The sequence below is a fragment of the Bombyx mori genome, chromosome 20 (genome assembly GCF_030269925.1).
Source record: "Bombyx mori chromosome 20, ASM3026992v2".
NCBI lineage: Eukaryota > Metazoa > Arthropoda > Insecta > Lepidoptera > Bombycidae > Bombyx > Bombyx mori.
In genome coordinates this window covers 9355564-9382885 of record NC_085126.1, presented here as the reverse complement: position 1 = coordinate 9382885, position 27322 = coordinate 9355564, and the positions used below count along the sequence as shown (strand labels likewise).

The window sequence follows — 27322 nt, the reverse complement described above, 5'->3', positions numbered from 1 at the left end:
TGCGGGCTGGTGTTTAGATGACTTATTAATTTGAGCCTTTTGTATCTCGCGTGGAACGTATTCAAATCTATACTAATATATAAATCTACAGTGGTTTTTACGGATGTTCCGTTATAACTACTGAACCGTGCATCCGATTGACTTGAAACTTGGTATCCATGTAGAAAATACATGTACTTAATGGATAGGCTAATATTTATATGAGTGTTGGATTCCCTACACCAGTTGCGGGGGCGTTCATGATGAGAATCTTTGTGGGGGTGAGAAATAATAATGTTAACTTTAAATAGCCAGTGAAGCGGACGGGAACAGCTAGTACAAAATAAAACGGGCCTTTAATTACAAAGAGATATGTCGCGTGTTAAGCGACATAGCGCTTAAACATAATAGCCTTTCACTCCTCGATATATGATTGGTTTGTCCAGGGCGTGTGGTACTCCGAAAACGACCCGAAGATGGCGGGGCGGCTCGTCTCCCAAGAGAACAAATTTTCAGATGAATGGTAAGAAGAATGTAACATACAAGAAAACCTTATCACAAAAGTTTTGTACAATGACGTCATAGTTGCATTTTATTTTTATTTTTGGCGGGAACGCGAGAAGTGAAGTTGTGTGATTTGTTTTATTTTGTCTATTTAGTGTTTCTTCGGGTTTAAATGTGTAATAACGGTAAATAAAATACTTTTGTAATTTTGTAGTGCTTACAGTTCTTTTGTCCTTTTTTATTTCTCTATCTTTATCTACTAACTTTCAGCGCCTTTTTTAAAATTTACCCGGCTGTTACTATAGCGCCATCCTTATTTAACAGATTTCAACGGACACTTTTTCACATACAGAGACGGTTCTCCATACCTCTACCCTCCATACCGGAATTCAGAATTACTATAATTTTGACGTTTGACAGTTTAAATTTTTGAAGTCGTCGTGGCCTAAAAGATAAGACTTCCGGTGCATTCGGGTGCATTCGTATCGAGCGATGCACCGGTGTTCGAATCCCGCAGGCGGGTACCAATTTTTCTAATGAAATACGTACTCAACAAATGTTCACGATTGACTTCCACGGTGAAGGAATAACATCGTGTAATAGAAATAAAAAAAATCAAACCCGCAAAATTATAATTTGCGTAATTACTGGTGGTAGGACGTCTTGTGAGTCCGCTCGGGTGGGTAACACCACCCTGCCTATTTCTGCCGTAAAGCAGTAATGCGTTTCGGTGGGTGGGGTAGCCGTTGTAACTATACTGAGACCTTAGAACTTATATCTCGAGGTAGGTGGCGTATTTACGTTGTAGATGTCTATGGGCTCGAGTAACCACTTAACACCAGGTGGGCTGTGAGCTCGTTTACCCACCTAAGTAAAAAAAAAATTTTTTGAATTACAGCTACAACACAAGAAAACTGGACGAGCTTCCGTTCCAGCACTACCACCTGTACCGCGAGGCGCCGGAAGTGTTCGCCGAGCAGCCTTACTTCACCCAGCTGGACTGGATCCGCGACAAGGTCGCCGCCGCCGACTGCGCCCACTTCCTCGAGGACCTCGCGCTGGTCCACATCGAGCCGCTGCCGGAACACATCGAGATACTGAAAGATCTGTTCGAGACCCACTGCTACGCTCTCGATTACGACCATAGACAATTTTACAGTTTACTCCGAGTGACCATAGAGAAGAGACGGCGGGAAGGCGTGGAGATTAAATCGAAAATTGTCGAGAACTGGTTGGCGGAGATATACGATCCGCCGATACCTAGTTTTTACCCGATGAACGAGGATTACTGGAGGGTCGAAGGGAAAAAGAGGGAAATGTCTATGGTCGAAGGGTTCGATAGCAAAACCTTTGATTTGATCGTGAGGTTTGACTGCAGGGGGAAGTACGTGGCTACCGTCTCCACGGAGCGAGAGGAGATCTGCGTTTGGGATGTATCGAAGTAAGTTCAACTCGGTGACATGACAAACGGCCGTCTGGTGTAGTGGTAAGTGACATGGTCACTACACAAGGGGGTCGCGGGTTCGAATCCCGCCAAGGGAAGATATTTGTATGATAAATATAAATGGTTATGGATGTATAGTAGATATATGTATGTGTATAATAAAAATCTTACATTTATATCCATTATCTGGTACCTGTAACACAAGTTCTTTACGAACTTATCACGGGACCAGTTAACGTGGCGTGATTGTTAGTAAATATTTATTTATTTATTTATTTATTTAATGACAGTCGCAAACATTAACTGACCTGCGGTTCGTTAGATGTAGCGACGCCATCTCGCTTGTTTGTAATTTCAAACTATGAAATGAAATCAACACTTCGAAATATGTATATGCAAATTTATTATCAAAACGAATTCGGTAGTAACTAACTATACAGTCTTTTGTCGAGAACTCGGGTTTTTTTTTTTGTTTATATGGATGGACGAGCTCACAGCTCACCTGCTGTTCAGTGGTTACTGAAGCTCATAGACATCTACAATGTAAATGCGCCACCCTACTTGAGGTATAAGTTCTAAGGTCTCAGTATAGTTACTACGGCTGTCCCACCCTTCAAACCGAAACGTATTACTGCTTCACGGCAAAAATAAGCAGGGCGGTGGTACCTACTCGTGCGGACTCACAAGAGGTCCTACCACCAATATTAGTAACATAACAATACAATGAATAAAAAAGTCGTTCACCACGTATGGCTGATGAGTCCGAATTGGTCTGAAAAATGTGATAAGATATTATATGTGTTAAAAGGAAATTTCTCTGCCTCTCAGATGTCAACTGGTGAGGAAAATAGTGGGCGTGACGCACCCCATCAATTTGGTGCCCATTGATGAGTACAGATGCGTAGTGCTGTGTCGACGGGAGCTCAGAGTGTATAACCTCGACCAGGTAGGTGCTACCAAGGGTGGGTAGGGTCTTGGGCCCGCGGTCTCCTCTCAACATCTGCAAACCGTCAAGTCCCACATACCCCGCGTGCCCCCTAAGCGTGGAAGCCTCGTATGAGGTTCGGCCCTCTGCCCGATAAAAAAATGGGTTACTCCCAAGAGAACGTTTCAGGGGAGAAATACCCAAGTAGGAGGCAACTTAATCGTGCGGGGTGGTAGCACGGCCAACGCAAATTTCGCGAGATAATTTTTTTAAGATATTATTACTCGCAATGGCGTTTCTAGTCCAAGTAGCGTCCGTGTGCAATCATTACCCTAGCGCCATCTAGTGAGCGCGCAATCAAAACAGATTAGGTACAAATGTTGAAAGTTGCCATAGACACAGCCCACTGAGTTTCTCGCCGGATCTTCTCAGTGGATCGCGTTTCCGATCTGGTTGTAGATTCTGCGAAGCACTGCTCTTGCTAGGGTCAGTGTTAGCAACACTCCGGTTTGAGCCCCGTGAGCTCACCTACATGTCAAGGCAAAGTTGAAATAGCCTCTCAAGGTTATCAGCATAGGTACAAAATAAAAAAAATTGTACTTAAGTGTCAAGATCAGCACGCCCTAACACCACTGCCCCCGCATCTCGCACTATAGGCAAAGCCATTTTGTTCCTTCCTATGTACTTACTTAGAAAAAAAAATGCTGCGCGTGAAAGAAGTGAAACTTCTTTTGCGGTGTTTAGTATTGTGGTTTTCTTCATTATTCATCCTTAAATCAAATTTCTCTTGCAATAGGGAATGCTGTGTATAAGAGAAACGACCTAGCTCGCTTTCTCCCTCTCTTCAAGGTCGAGTGGCTCGCGAGACGCTCTGTCTATTTTCTCACTCTCGCTCGTCCTAAATTGTATATTTTGTCTCTAGCCGTAACGAAACTGTAGATACTTCAGTAATACTATCTTCCTCTGGTACAGTCGCATCGGTCGATACAAGTACAACGGGCGTCTTATCCCTTAGGCCATGTTGGACGATTAAATTTGAGGGGATTGGGTTCTTTAGGTGATGAGGGGCTATTTAAAAACACAACTGCTTCATTGTAATTATATTGCAGACTGCTTGAACACTTTTACACCATTATACAATTATTATCTTTATATTTTTTATAAAACTATTTCATGTTTCTCTTGCCGTGTCTAGATGAGAAGTACTGACATTTTCTTACGAGAATACAATGATCTGTTTTTTAAACATTTAAAATAATTCCAATATTCGAAATCTAATCAAGTGTCAAGTGTTGCCTGCCATTACATTTATATACAAAATCCAACAGGCCACTTACAATTTTACTGACGACATCTAATATGAATCAGATTTCAAGTCGCTTAATTTTTGACTAATAATTATAATTAGTAAGCAACATCAAAATTGAAGATTATGAAATTTGGATAATAGAAATATTGAAGGATTAAATTGTATGTATTCAATAAAAAATCACAGGGCACTTTCTTGGTGGCGTTGAAGGGTGTAATGAACCAGAAGATGCCCTACTACGGTCTCCACGACAGCACCCACCTCGTTGCCCTCTCCCGGAATCGGATGTACGTGAACCTAATGAACATCGAGACCGGTGGGTATACTCTATGCTGATTATTATTCTATCTATATATATTTATGTACCACCATAGAAGAAATTAACAGGAAAATGTGTTCATTAGATTTAAAATTTAAGTTTTTATAGTCCGAAATCGAACCAGGAAATTTTCAGAAAATCACACCCTGTATGTACAATAAGTATCGAATTCTCAAATATAGAATGACTATACACATAATTGATAATAGAACACGCAAATATGATTTGTTAATATTTTATATCTGTGTGATTTTTCTTGTCTCTAAGCTTCTTATATCTAGTAATCGAATAAACGATAAATTTTGGTAATGCAATATGAACTTTATCGACTTGCAATAAGGCACAATTTTCTACTTTCAGGTGATTGCGTAACGACGTTCAAGGCTGGCGAGGACAGGTTCCTGAACTCGTTACTCGTGTCCGGGGACGGAAGGTGCGTTTGTTATTATTGTTGTCACAATTTCGAGTTTTTCTAGAATATTCCTTTGTCACTATAAAAAACAGACTAGAGGTGCCTCAAAATTTCACAATTTGCATACGTAAGTTTGTTTTATATTTGACGCCATTTACTGGGAACCGCTTTTTTTTTTGCTTAGATGGGTGGACGAGCTCACAGCCCACTTGGTGTTAAGTGGTTATTGGAGCCCATAGACATCTATAACATAAATGCGCCAGCACCATCACCTGTAAAAAAGCTTAGCATCAGGTAAGCGGAGAACAATCATCTCTCAGCTCAACCAATCTTAAAAGTGCCTGGTCACTGTATTTTATATTTCCCTCCCACCCCAGGGTGCTGGTGTGCGGAGACGAGACCCAGAAGCCGTTCCCGCTGCTGGTCTGGTCGCTCACGTCAAGGAAGCTGCTTTACGACCTTCGGATCCCGCATCACGACTTCGTCACGTCCAAAGCTGCTATTACTTACGAAGGTATGTGTGCAGTCAGGAGCGAGCGACATCAAGATGGTGGTCCATATAATCAATCATACAAACAAATACTTAGAGGTTTTCTTATTCAAATATAATTTTACAGACTTGTTTTTCTCATCATAGTTATATTAGGGTACCCTCTATTAATATAAATGACGCAATTCAAAACGCTTACAAAAGACAACTGAAATTTAAAACTTTTGATTTAAATAAATATTATATGACGTAAATTTCATTTATGGTGTACGAATAAATTATGTACCGTAAAAATGAGACGTTTCATTTCGTTTAATTTAAAACTTGGTCCTTTGAGTCTGATTAAAACTATTTTTAGTCGTTCCGCTAAAACTGTATTTTGGTATTCATCAAAAATATTCTATTTCTGCCGCAGACACGCACTCCGAATTGAAGCGTGGGATAGAATAAAATTTAGAATCCGACCTCATGCCTGAGCGACGAAATTCACGTTTTGATGTCTCTTTATAGTTCCTAATCCTAAATGGGCTATGAACAATGAAATAACATTAATACTGTAACTGCTGATTTCAACCGTACAGAAATCTAGTGTTTGATTTTGGATAACTAAATAATCGTTATTATAAGGGATTTTTTTTATTGCTTAGTTCGGTGGACGAGCTCACAGCCCACCTGGTGTTAAGTGGTTACTGGAGCCCATAGACATCTACAATGTAAATGCGCCACCCACCTTGAGATATAAGTTCTAAGGTCTCAGGATAGTTACAACGGCTGCCCCGCCCTTCAAACCGAAACGCATTACTGCTTCACGGCAGAAATAGGCGGGGTGGTGGTACCTACCCGCGCGGACTCACAAGACGTCCTACCACCAGCACTCACAAGAGGTCCTACCACCAGACCGTGGAATCCGTGGACAGCTCCTATTGAACTGTCTCCGCGATTGTGGCGGGTAGCCATCTTACAACGCAAGATAATTGACAGATGCCTGAATCTCGCTTACGACATTTTCAAGATAAAGCGCATATATACGAGTTTTTTTTTATTGCCCTTGTAAGCAGACGAGCATACGGCCCACCTGATGGTGAGTGGAATAACAACCTAAGTTCCGAATAACAACATTCGGACCGTCGGTCTACCGAACAATATCAACCACTCGGTTGAAGATCTTCCCTTTGTCGTTTAAGCATCTCCAAAGCGATGATATATGAATGGCCCCGTCGCTTCTTCCCCAGGGTCCTACGTGTGCGTCGTGTCTCGTGAGCTGGACGAGCCCAGCCCAAACTTCATAGTGGTGTACGACCTGCAGTCCGGCACGCTGTTCAAGAAGTGGAAGCCGGGCTGCGACACCGTGGCGCTGGCCATCAGCTCGGCCGACGGCTGCGTCGTCTCCGGCCTGGCCGACACGAGGATACTCGTTTGGGATTTAGTGACCGGTACGTTTTTAATACGCCGGCGTAATACGCACGTTTAATTTTTATACTGTGATGTGTATGATGAGTGATGGCCACACAAAACTATATTATATACGACGATATTTTCGCGAAATGTAAATAGGACCTTCTAGTTCTGACGTTTAGGATTCTATTTCCGTGTAGGGGACCAAGCAAGAGACGAAACTTAGGAAAGGACTAAAATCATTTATTAAAAAAACTAGCGACCCGCCCTCGCTTCGCTTCGGAAACATTAAAACACACATGAAACAAAAAAATAAAATAAAAAAAAGTAGCCTATGTTCAGGGACAATGTCGGCTTCTAATGGTAAATTAATTTTTCAAATCGGTCCAGTAGTTTCGGAGCCTATTCGAAACAAACAAACAAACAAATCTTTCCTCTTTATAATATTAGTATAGACTAGTGGCCCCGCAGTAGTCGAGATTCGACTATAATTAATTGAAATTATAAGTTTAAACATTATTATGATTCTATTGTCAAACACCATTATATTTTGATAATATAACCACAGTATTCGCCAAAACTGCTTTCGGTCTTTGTCTTTAGACAAACAATATTAATCTATTTTCAATTCGTCCACAGCCTTTAAGCAATAACAAAAGTTACCCAATTGACAGTAAACAAAGAGTATATTTTTATGTATGTGTTGTGTCAAATACATGGTAGTGTGTGTAATGTTTTCTTTATTGATTTAACGTATATTTTATGCATTATATAAAAAAAATATTAGCACTGTGCACTCCTTCTCTATATTCTCTATAAGTGTGGGAAATTTCATACTCCTCCGTTTGCGCAATTTTCGTAAAGACGGGTACAAAGGTTTTGCTTCACGTATTAATATATAGATGTTTGTAGGTCTGTCTGTTTGTTTGTGCCGTCTTTACCCGATTTATTTAAGTTTGTTTGCGATTGTTGCTGACGTTACAATTAATGTGTTTCATAGGGTATCGCGCTGGTCAACACCGAAGCTTGGCTAGGTTTGACTAGTAGATACATATTTACACGCTACCTTTGTTGTGCAGGCAACTGCCGCGTGACTCTCCGCGGACACGTGTCGGCTCCGTCCCGGCTGCGGCTGGCGCGCGCGGGCGGTGTGCTGCTGTCCCAGGACGATACCTGCCGCGACCTGTCCGTGCGGCTGTGGGACCTGCACACGGGTATGTATACGCGCACGTACATTGCACTGTCTCCCTTTCTCTCTCTCTCTCTCTCTCTCTCCTCCTTATTAAAAATAAAAAAGTTGGACGCTCCACTCAAAAGCGTATGGAGAAATACAGCCTAAACGAACACAACCTCCAAACTGTCAAAATAATCGAAGATCCGTCTCGTCTGTTGCAGGCAAGCTGATAGCGGTGTACACGCCCCCCGAGAGGATAACGTCCTGCGAGGTGCTCCTCGGGGGCTCGGTGCTCGCCGTGGCGCTGGAGAACTGTCGGGACATCCTCTGCGTTCAACTGCACGGGCCCCCGGGCGACGCGGTGGCCGCCGGCCGGGACCTCGAGCACGACGACGGACCCTACGGGGACCCCGCACTGCAAGGGAGGACCTTAGACGTGAAGGCCGCCGAAACGTCATAGCAGGGCAGGCGGTTCAGCCTGTGGGGGAAAACTTGAAACTAACCCCCCAACCCCCCTCCCGGCTTGCGGTGACGTCTGGCGTTCCAGAAGCCAACTGCAGATTTAAGAACAAGCCAGAAGTACCATTTGTCGTATGCAAATCTGTCTTATGTATTTTATGAGAAACGTTAACTATACTGAGACCTTAGAACTTATATCTCAAGGTGGGTGGCGCGTTTACGTTGTAGATGTCCATGGGCGCTCCAGTAACCACTTAACGCCAGGTGGGCTGTGACCTCGTCCACCCATCTAAACTATTTACGTTACTCGCAGCTAGTAATGCGAACAGCCATACATCAAGGCAAACATTTGGAATCAACAATAAAATAAAATAAAAAAAACAATCGATTTGACTGTGGCTTGTCGCCCATTGGAAATGACGAAATAAATAAAGATTTAAAAAAAAATTGGAAAGAAAAGAAGAAAAAAAAAACATTAATGTTTTGATCTAATACGCTTATTACATTTTTAAAAATATTAATATTAATAATAATAATGATAATGATGACGATGATGATGATGATGATGAATATTGTATTTAGTGAATTCCCTATCCGTGATGTTGATGTTAGAGAACATTCTTGTGGTGAATTTTAGATTGTAAGATTAATTTGACATTTTTTCATTTGCTTTCGTCTTTCGTTTTCGTTGTAAAATTGTCGTCTCTGCCGCGACGGTTTTTGTATGTTGGCAATAAATGTCACATCCCCTACCACTATGAAGGGTAGAGCTAAGAAGTAAAGATGAGGCGTATTTACGCTACCAGATTTTAAAACCAGGTTTTCACTTCGAAGTATAGCGCCCTGGTACGGGCAAAAAATACTTACAAGCATGAAAGTTTATGTTCTGAAGTCGGAAGCTCAAAAAACTTGAACACTCACACGGAAATACTGCATAGGAAAATGATTCATATCTAATTAGGAATAAAAAACACAATCGGATTCGTGAATAAAAAAAAAAAATGTGTGCGTGTACTAGTGTACACACGTAAGAAGTGAAACTTGTTTATGGCCTTATTTTTCGAAAAATGATCTACATGCAACTTTCTAGAAATTGGTTAAATAAAGTTAAATTAGATAAAGTTTAAACAAAAGGATTTTATTATCATAGACATGAATACAAAAAAGTTAAATTAGATAAAGTTTAAACAAAAGGATTTTATTATCATAGACATGAATACAAAACAGATGGCGCGTAACGGAAAAATGTGACGCGTAACCGAAAAATGTGACGGTAAATTTTTTTCCAACGCCGATAAAGAAGTTTCACTTCAAAAAAATATCGATAGATATCGAATATATCGATTTTTGCTCCTTATTCGTCATGGAATACGGGATGAATTCCTATGCAAATTTGAACACCGCTGCGGCATCTCAAACAGTACGTATACTTTCGAGTATTTTTAAAACCTGGTATTTTTCCGTACTTGTACTAATTATTAAATTTTGCATGTATATCTCATCGCTACTAAGGAGGACTGTCTTGTCTAAAAGACAAGTTGACAAAGTGTCCGACTGTATAGTAAGCGGCACGTAAGCTGGCAAGGTTTTGGTGTAGTGGGGGTAATGTCGCGCATAGTGTACATTACAACAAAAAAATGGTCACTTTTATTGCCCACATATAAATCTATTTTATTTTATTAAATTTTTTACTTGCCATAATTTATTTTTAAGCCTCTGTGCTTAGAAAAAAGTTAAAGAAAAGAGAGGAATTCGTGAAGTGTATTAGGTATTATAAATAAAATACCTAAAAGTTAAGAAGTTTATTTAAAAAAATATACTTAATATTAAAAATTATGTGTCGCCGTCGTCACTATCATTTTCTAATAGTGCTACCCCTTGGATTAAATTTATGGTAGCACCTGAGCTGGTGGAAGGAGTTGGCTCCTCATCGTCGACATAACGAAGAGTCGCTGTCGTCACTGGCGTAAATAATAAAACGTTCAGTGACTGAATCGACTATATGGTCTTTGGTATTTGGTCCTGGCATTGCAAACAAACTTAAAGCAATAACACTCGTAACAAAAACTAAATTTAAAACAATAATAACAAAAACTCAATATAAACAAGGGGTTCCTACAACTTTAGTAGGCGCATGTGTAACCGGGAGCGAACGGAACGTGGACGCGGTGCGGAAGGGGAGGGTCGACTGACTCACCAATCGCGCGCTCGGAACGGTACTACGTCTTTCCCCGCGTCCCGCTTGACAACCAAAGAGACCTAAAAACGATTCCTGCGCATCTAGCGACCCTTGCCAAGTTACGTGCCGGCGACTATAAACAGCAAGTTATTGTTGGAAGACTCACCGAAATAGCGCTAGTGTAGGTATTTGTTAACCAAACTAAATAAAACAGTTATCGGCCATACTACAATACGTTACTTACGTTCGATGCCTCCAATGAACACTACGCTAACTCCAAATTCGTAGATTTACAGGAGGAGCGTTTAAACGAAAAAAGTTGATAAAATCTTTATTAGTGCAGATATATTTATGGTTTTTTGTGTAGCTAGCTGATTTACTCTTGCTTCGAACCCCATCAATAATGATTAATTGTAATACTTTTAACATAGTGAAGCGATTTGCGTAAAAACGAAAATTTCAAAATTTTGTTGTAGAGTAGTGTTCATTGGAGGCATCGATAGTATGTTTAATATAAAATACGTTCCAAGTATCCCGTCTTATAGCAAAGGAGGCATCCCGCTTTCTCTTCTGCTGATATTCGACTAAGTCGTATTGGTATGAAAAAAATCGTATAATTATGTCCTGGATCATCATTGCTGTCCTGCTAAGGCAGGACAGCAATGATGATTGAATTCTTAAATCGCCAGCACTCCTTTGTATTCCTCTACTCTTCCTTGTGCTTTTTAAACAGACGCGAAGATAACGTAATTACGTAATGTATTCAAATAATATAGTAGTACCGTTCGCGTATATTAATGAAATTGCCAACGTTTTTTTTTTCCTACCTACGCTGATAGCCTTGAGAGGCTACTTCAGCGGAACCTTAACTAGTAGGTGAGCTCACGGGGCTCAAACCTGACGACGTTGCTAACACGAACCCTGGCAAGAGCCGTGCTTCGCAGAATGTACCACCGGATCGGAAACGCGACCCACTGAGAAGATCCGGCGAGAAACTCAGTGGGCTGTGTCTGAGGGTTAATTTACTCGTCGAGCCCTTCGCCGCAAGCGACGGGTTCGATGAGAACAGTGACCGGTGCTTGAAGTACCTAAAAGCACCGTTAGTGGATCGGGAGGAGGAAAATACTATAAATTCTCATAATCAATCTCTAGAATTCTCTTTTTTTTTGTTCAAGTCGTGGCAGAGACGCAATAATTCGACTGCACAAATTTTTGATCTTAATCTATCTTGTTAAAACTATTTTCCTTCCGTTTCAAGACTAATTAAAGAAATTGCACAATTTTTATGTACAGGGTGAGTTTTACTGTCGACTGGTGCAATAGCATGGGCAAAACTTAATCCATGGGTACTGTTGCAGAAAAACTATGCCAAAAACAGTTTTTGCAAATTTAACTTTCGAATTTTGCTATTGACGCACCGTTGGAATACTCACGCTGTATATTTTTGTTATTTTTTTATTTTCGCTTATTCTCTAAAGCTATTAAGCTTTCGACCAAAGCAATCTAATGTAATCTAGCTGTAATCTTAATTTTAATGTGAAAAGTCATTTTTGACATTTGAAATTCATTTTGGCGGGAAATCCTTAAAATGCACATCGATCCTGAGCCGTTAAAAATCTAAAGGTAATTTTTTTTTTTATTATATTCCGAAATTTATATGTATCAAACATGCTATTCATAAAACTTATCACTTTCAATTTCTAATAGGTATCTAACAGATTATAATCGATTCCTAAATATAAAAAGAATTAAAGATGGCCGTTTGACAATTGACAAAATGAATTTTCACATTAAACAACTAATCTTAACTTTAATCTAACGAGTGAACTGATACTTACGTCTTCAATATAATTTGATAAATTCGCTTCCATCATTTTTAAATGTTAAAATTTAATTAAGGTGTTAATTGTTGAATTGCCTCGGCATTACACTATATTTAGAATCTTCTGGTCACAGATTATATAGTATCTTATATACACAATGCCTGGTGCAAATGTGCAGCTCCGTAGGTTACTGAAAAAAAAATATAGATTATAATAATACATTTTGATCAACAAACAAACTCCTCGATCTTTAAAATGTCCCATTCTTTATCCAATAATCGTAAAGTTGAACGTATGTAAAAAAACCTACTCAAATATTAAATATCCGTGCTCATGGAAGTAATAATGTTGATAATCAAAATCAATTGGTATTTCTTACCCGACTATAGTTAAAATCCGTCCCTATAAAATGTTTCTCATATATTTGCAACGAGAAATTCATCCACCGGTAATATGTAAAACTCAATCATCAGTAATAACTTCATGTTCGCTGCTGTTATAAAAGATTACCTGTTATTTTAAGATTTTTGTGGGCATTTGCTTGTCGCAGTAATCTACGGAACTAATATGGAAATAATAATTACATACCTTAGTTATTAAGTTATGCAAAGGGACATACTGTAGAATTCCATATCAAAACGGTATTAAAATTAAAACAAAACCGTATGCTCAATACATAAATATTTTATTATAAAAATAAATTTTGCTTTCATTAAAAATCAATTTTAAAATAATACTTAATGTTGTAATACAAAGTTTATTTTAAATGATTAATTCGAATTGATATGATTAGAAATAAATGTCCCTTTGCACTAATAATTTATTTATGTGCTTTTCAAATTATTCCCGCGCCGATTTAAAGTTGAAAAATCAGCTTTTCTCACCTATGTTTTGGTAAGTATGTACGACGCGAAGAAGTAACCTACAATAAGTTTGGCTCTGAGAAAATCGTTGCCGAAGTTAAGTGGAAAAAAAGTGAAAAATATCCCGCCAAATTCGTAATTAAGAAATTTTCTTGTGATTTTCAGATTGAGCCTCGTAATACAGAAAAGATATGTCAATGATAAAATACTTACTTTAAAAAAAAAATTAACTAAAAAAATTAGTTTATTCATGAAATTATTCCACAGCTAGAAGTAAGCAACAAATAAATGAAAGTTAACCATATATAGTTAACTAGCGACCCGCCCTCGCTTCGCTTCGGAAACATTAAATTTTATTATTGATAGGCGAGTCCCGCCATGTTGCGCGCGGTACGACAATAAGTCCGGGTGACGCCGCGGGGCGAAGCTAGTCTAAAAAAGTAGCCTAAGTTACTCCTTATATCATCAGTTACCTATTAGTGAAAGTCTAAGACATATGTAAAATTTAGTTTGAACAGCTCTAATACTATTCTCTATATATAAAAATGAATTGCTTTTCGTTAGTCTCGCTAAAACTCGAGAACGGCTGAACCGATTTGGCTAATTTTGGTCTTGAATTATTTGTGGAAGTCCAGAGAAGGTTTAAAAGGTTAGATAAATATGAAAATGCTCGGAATAAAATAAAAATAACAATTTTGTTTTTCCCGTCGAACGGATTCCTTTTGTTTGTTTTAAGTTTACTCTATACAAAAGCTTAGGTCTTTTATTTATCGATTGAGGCACTACGAAGTCTGCCGGGTCAGCTAGTAAATAATAAATTTGCTTTTGTTTTTATTATATCACTTAACGAATCTCTTCAGAATCCCCATTAATACACTGTATAAAATCCTCAAGTTGCGCACTATATCTATCTACACTAAAAGACAAAGGGAATAATTCGAAAACGCACTTAATGTTGCTAAATTTGAACTTTTTTTTAGCGTAGTATAATTTGTAGCAAACACAGGCTGGTACCTGTATTTTCTGATATTATGTATGTTTATAGATGTAAGTTGTAAGTCATTACGTTCAACGCAGTCAGTAACATATTTTTTCACTTCCGGGTACATTTTTTTTGCTAATGAATAACCAAACACAAGCTCACAGCGTATTTGATATTAATGTTAATCATATCTTGACGTCCACGGGCATATAAATACCAGGGTTAAACTCTAAATAAATATTCTTTCAGTTCAAATTTCTCAGTTCCTTAGAACCAAATCACTAATCATATCAAGCTATTGAGATTTGCAATTATTTCTAATCTACATAGGTAAATTAAGAAAATAATTTTCCTTAAACTAACTGTTATGATATTTATGATAAACAAGCATATTCCGTAACGAAAAAAATACAATAAGCAAAACTATTACATTATCAAATCCAGAAAGATGTTATAATTTGGACGTATGTTACTGACCACGCGGGACGGTTTGAATAAGTAGTGATCAATAAAAAAAGGAAATATTCGGAAAAAAAAGTAAAATCATGAAGTGTATTGTAATCCAACAGAATTGTTAATACTACTTATGTATTCTGGAAAGTTACGTATTAATTTATGTCCCGATTAAAATTATTGGAAATAATAATTTGGAATTTTAATTTTCTAAAATATCAACCTATCAACTCGTAAGCAACTGCTTCCCGAATGAACCTACTAAGGGATCGGAATCGCGACCCGCTGAGAAGATCCAGCGAGAAACTCGGCGGCCTGATGCATGGGTTAGGTTGCAAGAGTTCGACGAGTACGGTTACCGGGGTCCCTAAGCCTGATCCTAGCGTTAGAGCTAAATGCATCTAATCCAAGAGTTATTGGATCTGATGGATGCGTAAGGACGTGTCTAAGGCGTCAGAGGTGACTGGCTTATGCGTGATCAGAATTCTGTAAGCAGTCAGCCGCGGCAACAATAAAGCGCTTGTCATGACGAGACAGCATTCTGTCCCCCATATATAATAGAGCTAGAATTTTTTTTAAATATTAGAATTTAGGGCAACTAGAAAGACGAATCTAAAAGCCGCTTTTTATTTCTATTATTTTTTTTACTCAAACTTCACGTTGAACATCATTCGAGATTCGAGACATGAGTCGACTATTATCAAAGCCGGCAATGTGACTTTTGGACAATTATTGGTAAATCAGAAAAACGAATTATTGACTTTGTATTCCATTGGCAGTCACAAAACTCTTCTGAACGACATCTTAGATAAATAACAGGTTAAGTATTAACCTTTATTTAATGCAGGTTTTGAACCGTATTCTTTGAAGGAGACGATTATATTTAAATCAATCTGTATTGACATATCAATAACATTTTTTTGTCCAAATGCACAGATTGCCACCTTTGATAATAGACGACTCACATATCTGAGGTTAATAATCTTACTCTATGCATATCAGTTAGCAGATGCCAGATCAATAATTTAATTGTTCCACTGTTCAATGAAACCATTAAAAAAAGCGATTCTCCTTCAAGTTTTTTATTTAAATTATAACATTATTCACAGCAAAATAATAATAATACTACACTATGATAGTTCATATTTAGCAGGATTGGAATAGACCCTTCTTGCGCATCTCCTCAAATTCCTTTTCAGCATCATAGGTTCTGTAACGTAACGAAAAATAATTAAAATTACTCTTATGATTTACAAAAATACTTTTATGATTTAATCTGGTATCTATTTTATTGACATTGTATTATTTCCAACGTTTTCAATACTTTACAGTTTTCATGGTTACGGCCAACGATAATTATTTTCTAGTGCCATTTCCCAGACCCTAATTCACCCATTGTTTGTAAATATTAAAATTGTCTATTAAATCATAATATTAAAAATTGGTTTTGGTATCTTTAAATTGAATAAAAATCACATAGGATTGCCTCGTGTTTGCCAGTAAGAGCATAAAGGGGCAAGGGAAAAAGGGCTATTCTTTGAAACAATCTTCATAAAAACAATCAGCGCACCATTTACCTACCACAATTTGACAGTGGGACTGAGTCAGTTTATAGATGAATATTGTAAGTGTTAGACTGTAAATTTTAGTGTCTGTTCCCAATATATTGACAGTTAATAAGTTATCATCAGTTTAATTTTACACTAGTGTATCGTACAATTATCCAATGTGCATCCAGTACATTCGAAATTAATGTTTAAATTACAATGAGAAAGTTACTTCAAGCTTATTATTGTATTTATGTATATTTATAGATGGTCAATGAATTCGTTTTCAAATAATTGATCACAATGAATATGAGCTTTTAATAATAATAGATTTTTTTAAATTATAAAACATATTTTCACTTAGATTACTAATTACACTTCCCAGTTATTTTCAAATTTTCACTAAGTTGAAGTTTTACTAGATTGTTTTTCAATTTGAACTCAAAATTGAGTAAGTCTACATTTATTCATTGTAAATGTGAATCACATTATATGCTTCTCTTTATAATATGTTCTTGACTTTATAGTAGTTAATAATTAAATAAATATAAAAATGAATTGCTGTTCGTTAGTCTCGCTAAAACTCGAGAACGGCTGGACTGATTTGGCTAATTTTGGTCTTAAATGATTTGTGGAAGTCCAGAGAAGGCTTAAAAGGTAAATAAATATGAAAATACTCCGAATTAAATAAAAATAAGAATTTTATTTTTCCTTTGATGTGTCCCCCGTCGGACGGATTCCTTTTGTTTGTTTTAAGTTTATTTTATACAAAAGTTCAGGTCTTTTATTTACCGATTGAGGCACTACGAAGTCTGCCGGGTCAGCTAGTAATTTAATAAATAAATAGGCAAACTCAAAACAGTTTAAAAAATTACAATCTCGTCTTATATTTTGTTAGTGTTGTATTGTTGAAGTGAAAACTTCTTTAGAATCGTTGTGATTTTAAACCGGATGCAACGGAAAAAACGACAGATAAGAGACACAAGTACAAAAATGTGTAGGATGAAGCCAGCAAAGAATGAGACAGAAATATACATACTATTTAATATAGCGCCATCTGTGAGATTTTGTAATAGTAACATGTGTATGAAAGCTCTTGTAGTGAATTTTAATTTAGGATTATATGTGAAATTAAAATATCAATTCACAGAGGGCGCTACCTTACAATTATTTACTAATGACAAAATTTTACATATACTTAAGACGTTTAGGATAATTGTATTTTAATTTTAGAAGGTTTCACTTCTACCACGTGTGAATTGCACACATTTTGTATTTTTTTTTTTTTGTTAGTGTAAGTTTATTGTTATTTTTTTTTTATTTAAGTTTAGTTTTTGATATACATGGTCTTTTGTTAAAAATCTCAAAACCATACATAAATAAAAGATAACACATAAAACAATTAAAATTTTGTCACTGGAAATGTCAACTATTCAATGAACATTAGCGTATTTTAAAAAGAGAGAGTAATGGGAGTTTTAGTTTTACCTGTAGAATTCAGCATACTTTCTCTTGCGCTCATTACCAATGAGCTGCTTGAAGGTAAAACCAGCGACGCCCGAGAGAGCCAAAGCAACAATAATGTTACGTTTGATGACGGCGTTGAGGAGACCTCGCATCTGAGGCTTGCTCGCTGTCGATACTGCACTTTCGCCAGCCATCTAATAAGAATATTTACGACTATGTACCCCCACACGAGATAACAAAAATAAATCTGCTAATGCCACTACACTGTATTTAACTCACTGTAGACAGGTAGTACAATGACACCTCTAGGTAGGCTTCAGTAAATCCTTAACACCAGGTAGCTTATCTGTGGAATTCTTGGTCTTGACGCTCATCACACCTTACGGGTTAATCTTTTTTTTTACAGTAAACTAGTAGGACTAGGTCTGTGGTGGCATTCAGAATGGTTTGTATGTTCTATTAACTTTTAATTAATACTATAGATTGTTTGATAAGCGAGCTCACCTCTTGTACACTAGTAACAAAAAATATTTACATACCACCTTAACTACACAGGGAACAGTAATAATATACTGAATAAAAAAAGGAAGTATAAACACTATTGAACAGCCGTAGTTTAAAAAAAAAAGCCATTGACTAGTTGTGAGGTTATTTTAAAAATAGTAATATGTATCTTCGTCTTATGACTGCTTATCTTGAACAAGCATAACCCTAAAACTTGATATTTCAAAGTAACTTTAAGTAAATTTGTATTCGTGGCCTTAAAATCTAATGTCCTGCGGTTGGAGCATACGCAATTCTTCAATTTCGATCAGATAATAGCGTACCTACTTAACTTCAATTATCTTACGGCAGTCTTACATAACAGTCACTGTATTCTGTTATTTACAAATACTTGAATCCATTTCCAAATGCAAATCGCTAGTAACGACAAAATATGAATATTTATTTTTTTACTTACGTCTAATTATAATTTTACTGAAATTAAAAATGCCTAATTACACAGTGGGTCACAGTCGTCAGATAACTTCAGATTTGAGAAAAAAATCTATAGTTCTTAGGATAAACCTACTAGTCCTTATTTTATTTAGTCTATGGTTACTGACAGCTTTTTAAATGTCAAATTTTGTTCTCGTGAACCAACTAGAATAAGTACCTAGGTACCGAAAATCCACCTAATGACCAACCCGGTCATCGTTCTCATCGAACCCGTCGCTTGCGACGAAGGGCTCGACGAGTAAATTAACCCTCAGACACAGCCCACTGAGTTACTCGCCGGATCTTCTCAGTGGGTCACGTTTCCGATCCGGTGGTAGATTCTGCGAAGCACGGCTCTTGCTAGGGTTCGTGCTAGCAACGTTGTGCCTCGAGCCCCGTGAGCTCACCTACTAGTTAAGTTCACGCTCATATAGCCTTTCAAGGCTCTCAGCTTAGGTAGGAAAAAAACCAACGAATACGCATTAGGATTTTTCCTTTAGCCCTCTAGTTCGTTTATTTGTCCATCAGGGCTAAGAGGCAATCGCAATTCGTTCCGTCTCAAAAAAAGTGTAGAGATGTTAGAAACATGAAAATTACTATGAAAATCTCAAAGCACAAAAACGTTAATTTTTTTTTTCAGGACCTCGTCGAACTTTCGCTTACGCGTTGGGTGCCGTAGTTAGGCTGTGTGTGGAGTTGAATCGACTAAAACTAACTGTTAAAGAACGTAACGTAACCTACTTGCACGAAATGATACATACTGGCAGTTAATAAACGTTTGTTTTTTATAGGTAACATGTCTTTCAATAATACTCTGTTGTATCGATTTTTATATGAACTTAATGTCTTATGAAATTATAATGGTTGAATGTAAATAAAACAATAATATTATCTTACATACCATTTTAATTAATATTACTAACCCGCATGCTAATAAATATAATTTATTGTGTTGCCCATGAGTAAGCTTGCTAAAAAATAAGACTTGAAAAGTACGTGTTTAATTCACATAGGGTAGTAACTAGTAAGGAAGTAGTCTATCTCATTCACTCACAGTCTTAATCCTATAGAATTATATTTAGTTTAATTTTATTTATTATTTTAGTTAGCTTTTCGAGTGCTAATTCCGTCCTTCCAGGTCCAAGAATGTTAAAGAATTTTGATATTAAACAAAATACTAATTACTGCAGTTCTAAAAATCATAATTTTGTCGTAAAAATGCTCTTTCCAAATATGTTGTTTTTTGACAATTTTCTAGACACACGTTTTAAGAATGTAACTTGAATTATTATCTTATTCAGCTGTTAAATAGCTAAACTAGACCACGTGCGCGAGTACTTACGCCGATATCCTTACCTCTGTCGTTAATGAAATAAGTGTTGCCGGGTTGATTTAGTTATTAATGATTCGTGCTTAGGCACGAAAGCTGAATTTCATCTCATAATTATTAGATTAAATACAGTGTGTACAGTTTGTACTGTCTTTAATTATATCATCCATCGAACAAAATCCAACAAAAAGTGTCTTAAATTTGTATTCTATCTAAATAGTTTTCATCCTATTATTATTTAGATAGAATGAAAATTTATTACACTTTTTGTTGGATGTTTCTATCTATTATGAAATTTGCATTACTCACTAGACACTTATATAATTAAAAACAGTACAAACTGTACACACTGTATATAATCTAATTATGAGATACAATTCAGCTTTCGCGCCAAAACGGAAAACAGATGTGCCAATCTGACAACAAAACAAACGAAAAATAGTTTGGAACCTTTGACGAATCACCCATTCCCGATACTTTTTTGACTGAATGTATACTAAAAGTTAATGGGAATTTCGAATGTAACATTTTTTAACCTAATCAAAATGGCTTTTTCTCGGTAGCTAAATTATTCCAATTCAGACTTTAATTAGTCACGAACGAGTTCACGCTGCTAGATGGGTCATTCACATTTATACTTAGCTTCTGGGCCTCTACTTATAGCAGAATACCAGGGTCACCAGACTTTCGATGGTCAGTACATGCGAGACACTCGCTCTGTCTCTAAAATGTTGAGGACCCTAACAAAGCTGTATGCTATGTCTCTGCACCTGGCATTGCCAGTCTGATCACTGAACTGCGCCTTGAACAGTATAAGATTCTCATTGCTCGAAAAGCTCGTTCCCTGTCCAGAAATTCAGGAATCTATCTAAATAAAGAAAAAACCCTTAGCATTGTAAAATACGTCTAATAGCTGCTTTATTAATAGTTAAATTTTAAAGTGAGAAAATTAGCACCGTTGTGATTGACCATGTCCCTGCGACTGACCAATATACACAGGAATGAAGCAGTGGGATTTATAAGTTGCAGCCTCTATAAGCAAAAATACAGACATTTTCCAAATACTAAACGGTGTAGAATTATGTACGTCATGGTCTCAATCGATATAATTAATGTAAACGTCAAAAATGGAAAAACTACAACTTTCAAATTAGAGGTTGATCGGATTTTTTATCTGTTTAAGCAACCAAAACCATCATCAGTTGGTTAAATCAGGACATGCCATTGTTCCGATATTTTTTGGCAATACGTGCCATTAACCACAGGTTATACCATCTCTATATTCAATTTCGGAAACTAAGCATATTTATTCCGATGAGAATAAAAAGATAGGAGCAGATTTCAAAATGTTTCATTCTTAATGTAATTTAAAATAACGAGAACATCTAGATACCAAAAAAATCACACTTTTAATAATGATTATAATATTATCTTTCCTCATCTCATACTCTCATCTCACTCATCTCATACTACAAACGACGATATCTCGAGTCATACTTCGAATCAAAGGTACCATTAAATTTTAAAACAACAAACATTTTTTTTATTCATTTATTAATAAACTAACTTTACAAATTTAATAATAGCAGAACAATAATATTCCTTATTTTTCTTTTTCATTCATAATAATATGATAATAATTCACCATGACTCATCGTACTTTACGAATATAATTATATGATTTAAAAAATAATCTAGAAACGACAGTGAAAGCAACTTACAGAGAAAAAAATAATGCACAATAAAAAAGAATTCATATTCGTAATTGCCAGCAACGAAAAATAATGATTACGGGCATTCTTTTGTCCTAAGTTGTGTACGCGCCGCCCCCTAAACACATTCTAGAAAAAAATATATGAATAACAAAGTATTTATTTATTGTTTCAATTCTTCTTTTTTTTTAATTCACTATTTCTGCATTCTATTTACATATTTCTTTTATATTATGTTTACATACCAAAACTATAAACGCCATATTCTCTTGTCGTTTTCATTTTTTTATTATTATTATTATTATTTTATTTGTCCCCTATTCGCTATATTTATAATCGTTTAAAAACTATTTGTATTTCTCGTCTCTCCATATTTCTATCGTAAACGTATTTATATATATATATAAATTTTATCGGGCATAAATTACTATAGTTAGGTTGAAAGAAAAAAAAAAAAAAAGAAAACAAAAACAATTACAAAACTGATAACTTTACACCCAATATACACAGCTGGTTGAGAGTTCCTAGTTACAATTATATGGTACAAATTCAACTCTTCACTATATATATTACAGTATTAAGGCTTTTTGCATTACTATAATAGTCCATCCGTGCGGGACACGATCACTAGCCCATTATATACAACACTACGTACATAGACAATCGAAGAAAAAAAAAAAACCATTTACATCAAAAGCGTAACACATTATATTAATATCCTCCCGTCTATACATAAAAATTTACAAAAGGATTTATACAGGACGAACTGATATTTTTTTAAATAATTTAAATGAAAAAAAAAAATATATATATATATAATGTATATTTATATTTGTATTTGAAAAACAAATGTCAATGAACCCACCGCCTGTCCCGCCTCACACCTCACGCATCCACGGCACACATGTTACATAGGGCACAATATATCAGGCAATAATTCATTTACTAACATTAAAAATATTCTCATTACACTTTCTATACGCTACGTAAATACATACTAACGTTTAAGACTATCACTGTATCACCTAACTTTCAATGTACTAGTATAAATAGTCGAGGAGTTGCCTCTGTGTATGCACAGCCACGATTGATAGCTCTAAAACCGAATTGATACATTATCAACTAGGCCTTTGAACACATTTTAAAATCATCAAATGATTTTTTTTTTCTTGTTACGCACATAGGCATCTCCCCGCTATCCTATAGAAGTAGGGTATTCGAAAATATATTATTTAAAAGGGTGTAAATTATTCAAATGATTGCGATTTAAGTTAATGATCCTTGTAAAAGCTGTCCAAAAAAGTGCTATACAAAAAGCATGTAATCTTCACATCCATTATTATTGCTTTAGAGTTCTCCCTATGCGACTAGGAACAACAAAAAAAAAATGTCCGCCTAAAAACTTGCAAACTCATAGTATTTTATCAAAAAACTGATTGAAGGACACGTGTCCAATCCGAAAAGAAACAAAAAAAAATTGTCAAAAACATGTCAATAACAGAAGATTGCATTCAACACACTAATGTTAATAATTATTAATAAAAATTGTGATTTCGATAGTAAATACTAGCTTCTAACTAAAATTGGTTTCAGAAATTCGATCATTTATTTACAGTGCACAGACAAAAAAAAACGTATTTAAGTTAATTTATAAAAAGTCACTGGATCAATGATTTGATTGGTTAGAAAAAGGTGAGGAAAAAAAAATACGAGGGCGTACATAAATATCGAAGAAAAACAAAAATGTTAGTTTTACTGGAAGCCCGAACGGATAAGCTGATGAAACATTCAGTCGCGATTATTATCATTTCACTAAGAAATTTTCGAAGTTTCACACACTCTAAAAATTACATTTATTGGTCGTGAATTATCCTTATTTAACGCTAATCATAACAGCTGTCAAGTTTGGGCGGGAAGACGCCATGTTTTTTTTTCTATAACCCAATGTTTTTTTTTTTTTAACAAACTCCTTCACTTTTGGTATTTGTCTATTCATATCTGGGTAGTTCATAAAATCATAAACATCGTATTCCCGTCGAAACCGCAAAATTTATTTAACTACACTGCGCTTATGCAACGTTGAGAACGTCACGAATTAATTACGTGCAAAAACGTATGAAAATATCTTTAATTTTTTTTTTATTACTGCGATTTATTTTATTTTATATAAATCTCCGGTATTTTTAACAATGTGCCTATCATATCGAGTGCCTTCTCTTTGTACAATGATATAAAACTAATCACTAGTAATCTAAGGCTTCCCGCTGAGAATGTAGCACGATCGACTTCCCAAGATTAGCGGTCACTTAATCGGGAAAACAAGTTTTTTTTTTAGTTTTTTTTTTAAATGTGATATGACATCCTCTTGACCGGAGCCACGGCAAGTCAACCGATAGTTCACTCAGCGGTAAATTCAGACGCATTCATTTAAAATTAACTTACATTTAATAAAGTAAAACTCGTCAAGTGCTTTTATAGTGAATGGTAACATGATTTGTTCACTAAATAAAAAATATATTTCATAAAAATTATTCACATTCACGTCAGCAGCATTTCGTATTCAAAGCCATTGTGACTCGAATCAATTAAAATCGATTAAAATAATGTTTCCGTTATTGTTTTACAATGGACTTTTTTACAACGTACGAATCATATAGCATTTTCATTCGAGTTAAATTTTTAATAAGTCCGTCAGCAATTATGTAGACACGCCAGAGTTTTTATTCTATAGATCTTCAGCATAACAACTAATATCTCTCTTGTATCTTATTCCAGTTGGTTCAAACGAGATAATTCAAATCTGAGATTATCCATGACGGTCAGCAAAATCAAATTTTTTTTTATTGGTCAAATTTGAATATTTTGATTACAAAAGCAGCGATTTGAATTTCTATTTAAACTTTAAAAATGTCGCAAATTCGTATAAACACTTCTATGATTCGTCTGCTGGTAGTAAAGTGGGACATTACAATTCTGGTGAATAGGTATCAAAGCTTGAAAGGCAAACGTGACTAAGCGACAATAACTGCTTTGTACATAAATGATAGGCAATAACCATATTCGATGCGTAAATAAAAATATATTTCTAGGTCTATTAAAATCATTTCAATCCTACAGCTAGATTCGTTAAAATAGATTTTTTTCAGGTATTTCAACTTTAAATTAGTCTACTGTAAAGTTCACGTATTGTCGCTTAGTCACGTTTGCCTTTCAAGCGTCGATATATACCTGTGTGATTTGCGTGTATAGTGTACTGTTAGCGGACGGTCCAGCGTCAGTCCAGCAGCGGACACAGCATCAGGCGCGGCGGGGAGGGCCCGGGCTCCGCGCCCGACCGCCGTCACTTGCCGTCCCGGGACAGGCGCCGCCGCCGCACCGCGCCCGCCAGGCCTTCGCCCGCTGAACAACAAGTTGGTGTTCGAGTTTAGAAGATGACTCCATTGGCACGTTCGGCTTGGGATATTACATTCAAAGCTTAAGTTTCATAGAAAGAATAGCTACTCTGTATTGTCTATGGTACACCGCAACATACTTGCTATATTTTTATATTTTCCAGAATTTCTGTAAATTAAACGGTTGTAAGATAAGACCGCCTATTGTACAAATGTATCTGCTTTTTGACTGTTCTTTGAATGTAAATTGTGTTTTGGTGTGCAATAAAGTGTATTCTCGCTCTCTCTCTCTCTGCCCTGCACACTTTGTAGCAGAAAGAGTCAACCCGATGGTATCGACTAATGTGAGTTTACAGTGGAATAATAATGGCAATTAAACTTACCGGCACTTCTGGTTTTTCTTCTGACGGGAGCGGGTACAGGGGGGGCTGGAGCCGGCGCCGCGGCGGGCGGGGCGGCGGGGGCGGACGCGGGCAGCGCGGCGGGCGCGGGGGCCGGGGCGGGGGCGGCCGGCGCGGTCATGCCCTGCCTCACAGAGCGCCGCGTGCTGATACCCTCGGCAGCTTTCGCTCCCCCGCGCCCCGCGCTCCTCACCCCCTTCGTCGGTTTCCCTCGCACTTTACAAATTAGAGGCTCGTCGCTGTCGCTGTCCGAATCCTTCTTGGTTTTGAGGGGCGCTCCCGTCGGATTGACCGGTTTTAAATCAGTTCGGCGCGGTTTCTTTTTCGGTCGAGCGGCGGGCGAGAGGCCCTCCTCGCAACTGAGGGTGGAGGCACCGGAACTTTCCGACTCGCGGCGCTTCCGCTTGACGACGGGCGCGACGGGGGCCGGGGGCCGGGGTGCGGGGGCGGCGTTGCGCGGACTGATCTTGTCGTCGGCGACGGCGCGCAGACAGTTCCTCGGCTGCAGGGCGGGGGAGTCAGCTCGATCCGCCTTGGTTCTGACGGGCGAGAGGCGCGGCTCGGCGGGGCTGTTGAGCTTGCTGCTGGCGCGGGTGCGGACGCTGGTTCTCGCCACGCGCTCGAGTGCCGACGGAGATGGCGACTCGGGCCTCTTCCCGACATAGTCCGGAGTCGGAATCTCTATCAGCAACTGCTCCAGCAAACTCTTATCGGGAAAGTCAGCTTTCAATGGTAGCCTTTCGATTTTCGTCTCCCGTTTTTCATCGCCCCCGGGCCTCGTCTCGCGACTTTCGGTTCCAGGTTTCTCGTCCTTGACGTTAGATTCTGGATCACCTTTTTCTTGATTCGAATACGTATAAAGGGGCGGCGACATTCTACTGGGCAGCGGATCGAAGTCTGGCTCCTTCTTGGCACCGCCCGGGTCGTCGGGGACAGAGGAGGGAGTGTTGGTGTCCCCGCCGCCGTCGAGTTCGGGTTTCGAGTGCGGTTCGTCGGAGGCGGAGGGTTCGTCTCTTTCCCTCAGGATGGGCGTCGGTTCCCGTTCTTTGGTGTGTTCATGTTGCAGCGGCCGGTCGCCGTTAACTCGCCCGGCGTGCATCTTGGCGAGCTCGGCCTCGATGTCCCCCGGGTCGTAGAGCGGCACGAGCAGGTCGTCCGCTGCGGGCGCGGGCTCGATGACGCCGATGATCCTCTGCACGGAGGCGGGGCTGGTGGAGCGCGGCATGTCGAGGTGTTCCTTGCGCTGGGGTCCGGGCGGGGATTGGCTGGCCTGGTTGGGGGACTTCTCCGAGAGCGCGTCCATGGACTCGATCCCCGAATCCTCCCCCTGGGCCTGCGAGGAAGGCGAGCGCGCGGACAGTTTGTCGGCAGCTCGCTCGGCGACGAGCTTGCAGTAGGACTTGTCCTTGGGCCGCTCCCTGCGCCGCGGGGAGGAGCCGCCGGGAGAAGAGCCAGCGCTGACGGTGCCCGTGTTGGTGGAGCCCGGCGGATCTGAAACACGTTCATTGTACATTGTCGTCGTTCTCTTTCGTAAGTCTACTAAAATAATTTTAAGAATGTATGCGTGTGAAATGTTCAATAGATAGAAAAAAATATTATTAAGTTCCTGTGAAACATTTTAAGAATAAGGTAAATGGCGATACGGTTTCCTACGCACATAAGAGTCATGCGATCCGGGGAGTCGGAGGGACGGTGTTAGGGCTCCGTGCCGCCGAGCTCACAACACCAGAGGCATAGCTTCCCTCGGGACCTACTCGCGCGCAGTACAACGAAATGGAGGGCACC

The 27322-nt window shown here is 38.1% G+C and overlaps 3 protein-coding genes across 4 annotated transcripts in view; 1 reads left to right on the top strand and 2 right to left on the bottom strand.

Moving 5' to 3' along the window:
• The window catches only part of LOC101738342 (uncharacterized), a 75767-nt gene extending 60864 nt beyond the window's left edge, over window positions 1–14903 (top strand). Inside the window, exons 17-25 of the mRNA XM_038018025.2 lie at window positions 426–502; window positions 1382–1924; window positions 2756–2873; window positions 4348–4477; window positions 4841–4913; window positions 5270–5406; window positions 6615–6815; window positions 7857–7991; window positions 8173–14903. Of these exons, the coding sequence (XP_037873953.1) occupies window positions 426–502; window positions 1382–1924; window positions 2756–2873; window positions 4348–4477; window positions 4841–4913; window positions 5270–5406; window positions 6615–6815; window positions 7857–7991; window positions 8173–8411 (1653 nt within the window). The 3' untranslated portion in view covers window positions 8412–14903. The remainder of the gene's footprint in view (window positions 1–425; window positions 503–1381; window positions 1925–2755; window positions 2874–4347; window positions 4478–4840; window positions 4914–5269; window positions 5407–6614; window positions 6816–7856; window positions 7992–8172) is intronic.
• An 873-nt stretch (window positions 14904–15776) lies between these two features.
• LOC101746562 (cytochrome c oxidase subunit 6C) lies at window positions 15777–18904 on the bottom strand. The gene is made up of 3 exons (XM_004926091.4): window positions 18686–18904; window positions 17746–17918; window positions 15777–15920 (listed from the first exon to the last, which is right to left on the bottom strand). The coding sequence occupies exons 2-3, from the start codon at window positions 17916–17918 to the stop codon at window positions 15857–15859; spliced, it is 237 nt and encodes a 78-aa protein (XP_004926148.1). The 5' UTR covers window positions 18686–18904; the 3' UTR covers window positions 15777–15856.
• A 2988-nt stretch (window positions 18905–21892) lies between these two features.
• LOC101738211 (uncharacterized) overlaps window positions 21893–27322 on the bottom strand; it is a 22064-nt gene continuing 16634 nt past the window's right edge. Inside the window, exons 8-9 of one of the 2 annotated variants that reach the window (XM_038018239.2) lie at window positions 25520–27028; window positions 21893–25197 (exon numbers count right to left, since the gene is read on the bottom strand). In XM_038018239.2, the coding sequence (XP_037874167.1) occupies window positions 25169–25197; window positions 25520–27028 (1538 nt within the window). In that variant the 3' untranslated portion in view covers window positions 21893–25168. The remainder of the gene's footprint in view (window positions 25198–25519; window positions 27029–27322) is intronic. The other variant, XM_038018238.2, reaches the window with a different exon arrangement.

What these genes read in the sequence shown, in the direction of transcription:
- LOC101746562 (XM_004926091.4), bottom strand. Translation starts at nt 17,918, where the DNA reads ATGGCTGGCGAAAGTGCAGTATCGACAGCGAGCAAGCCTCAGATGCGA. An exon ending in AAGTATGCTGAATTCTACAG is followed by an intron (nt 15,921 to 17,745) that starts GTAAAACTAAAA and finishes GTTACGTTACAG; the next exon opens with AACCTATGATGCTGAAAAGG.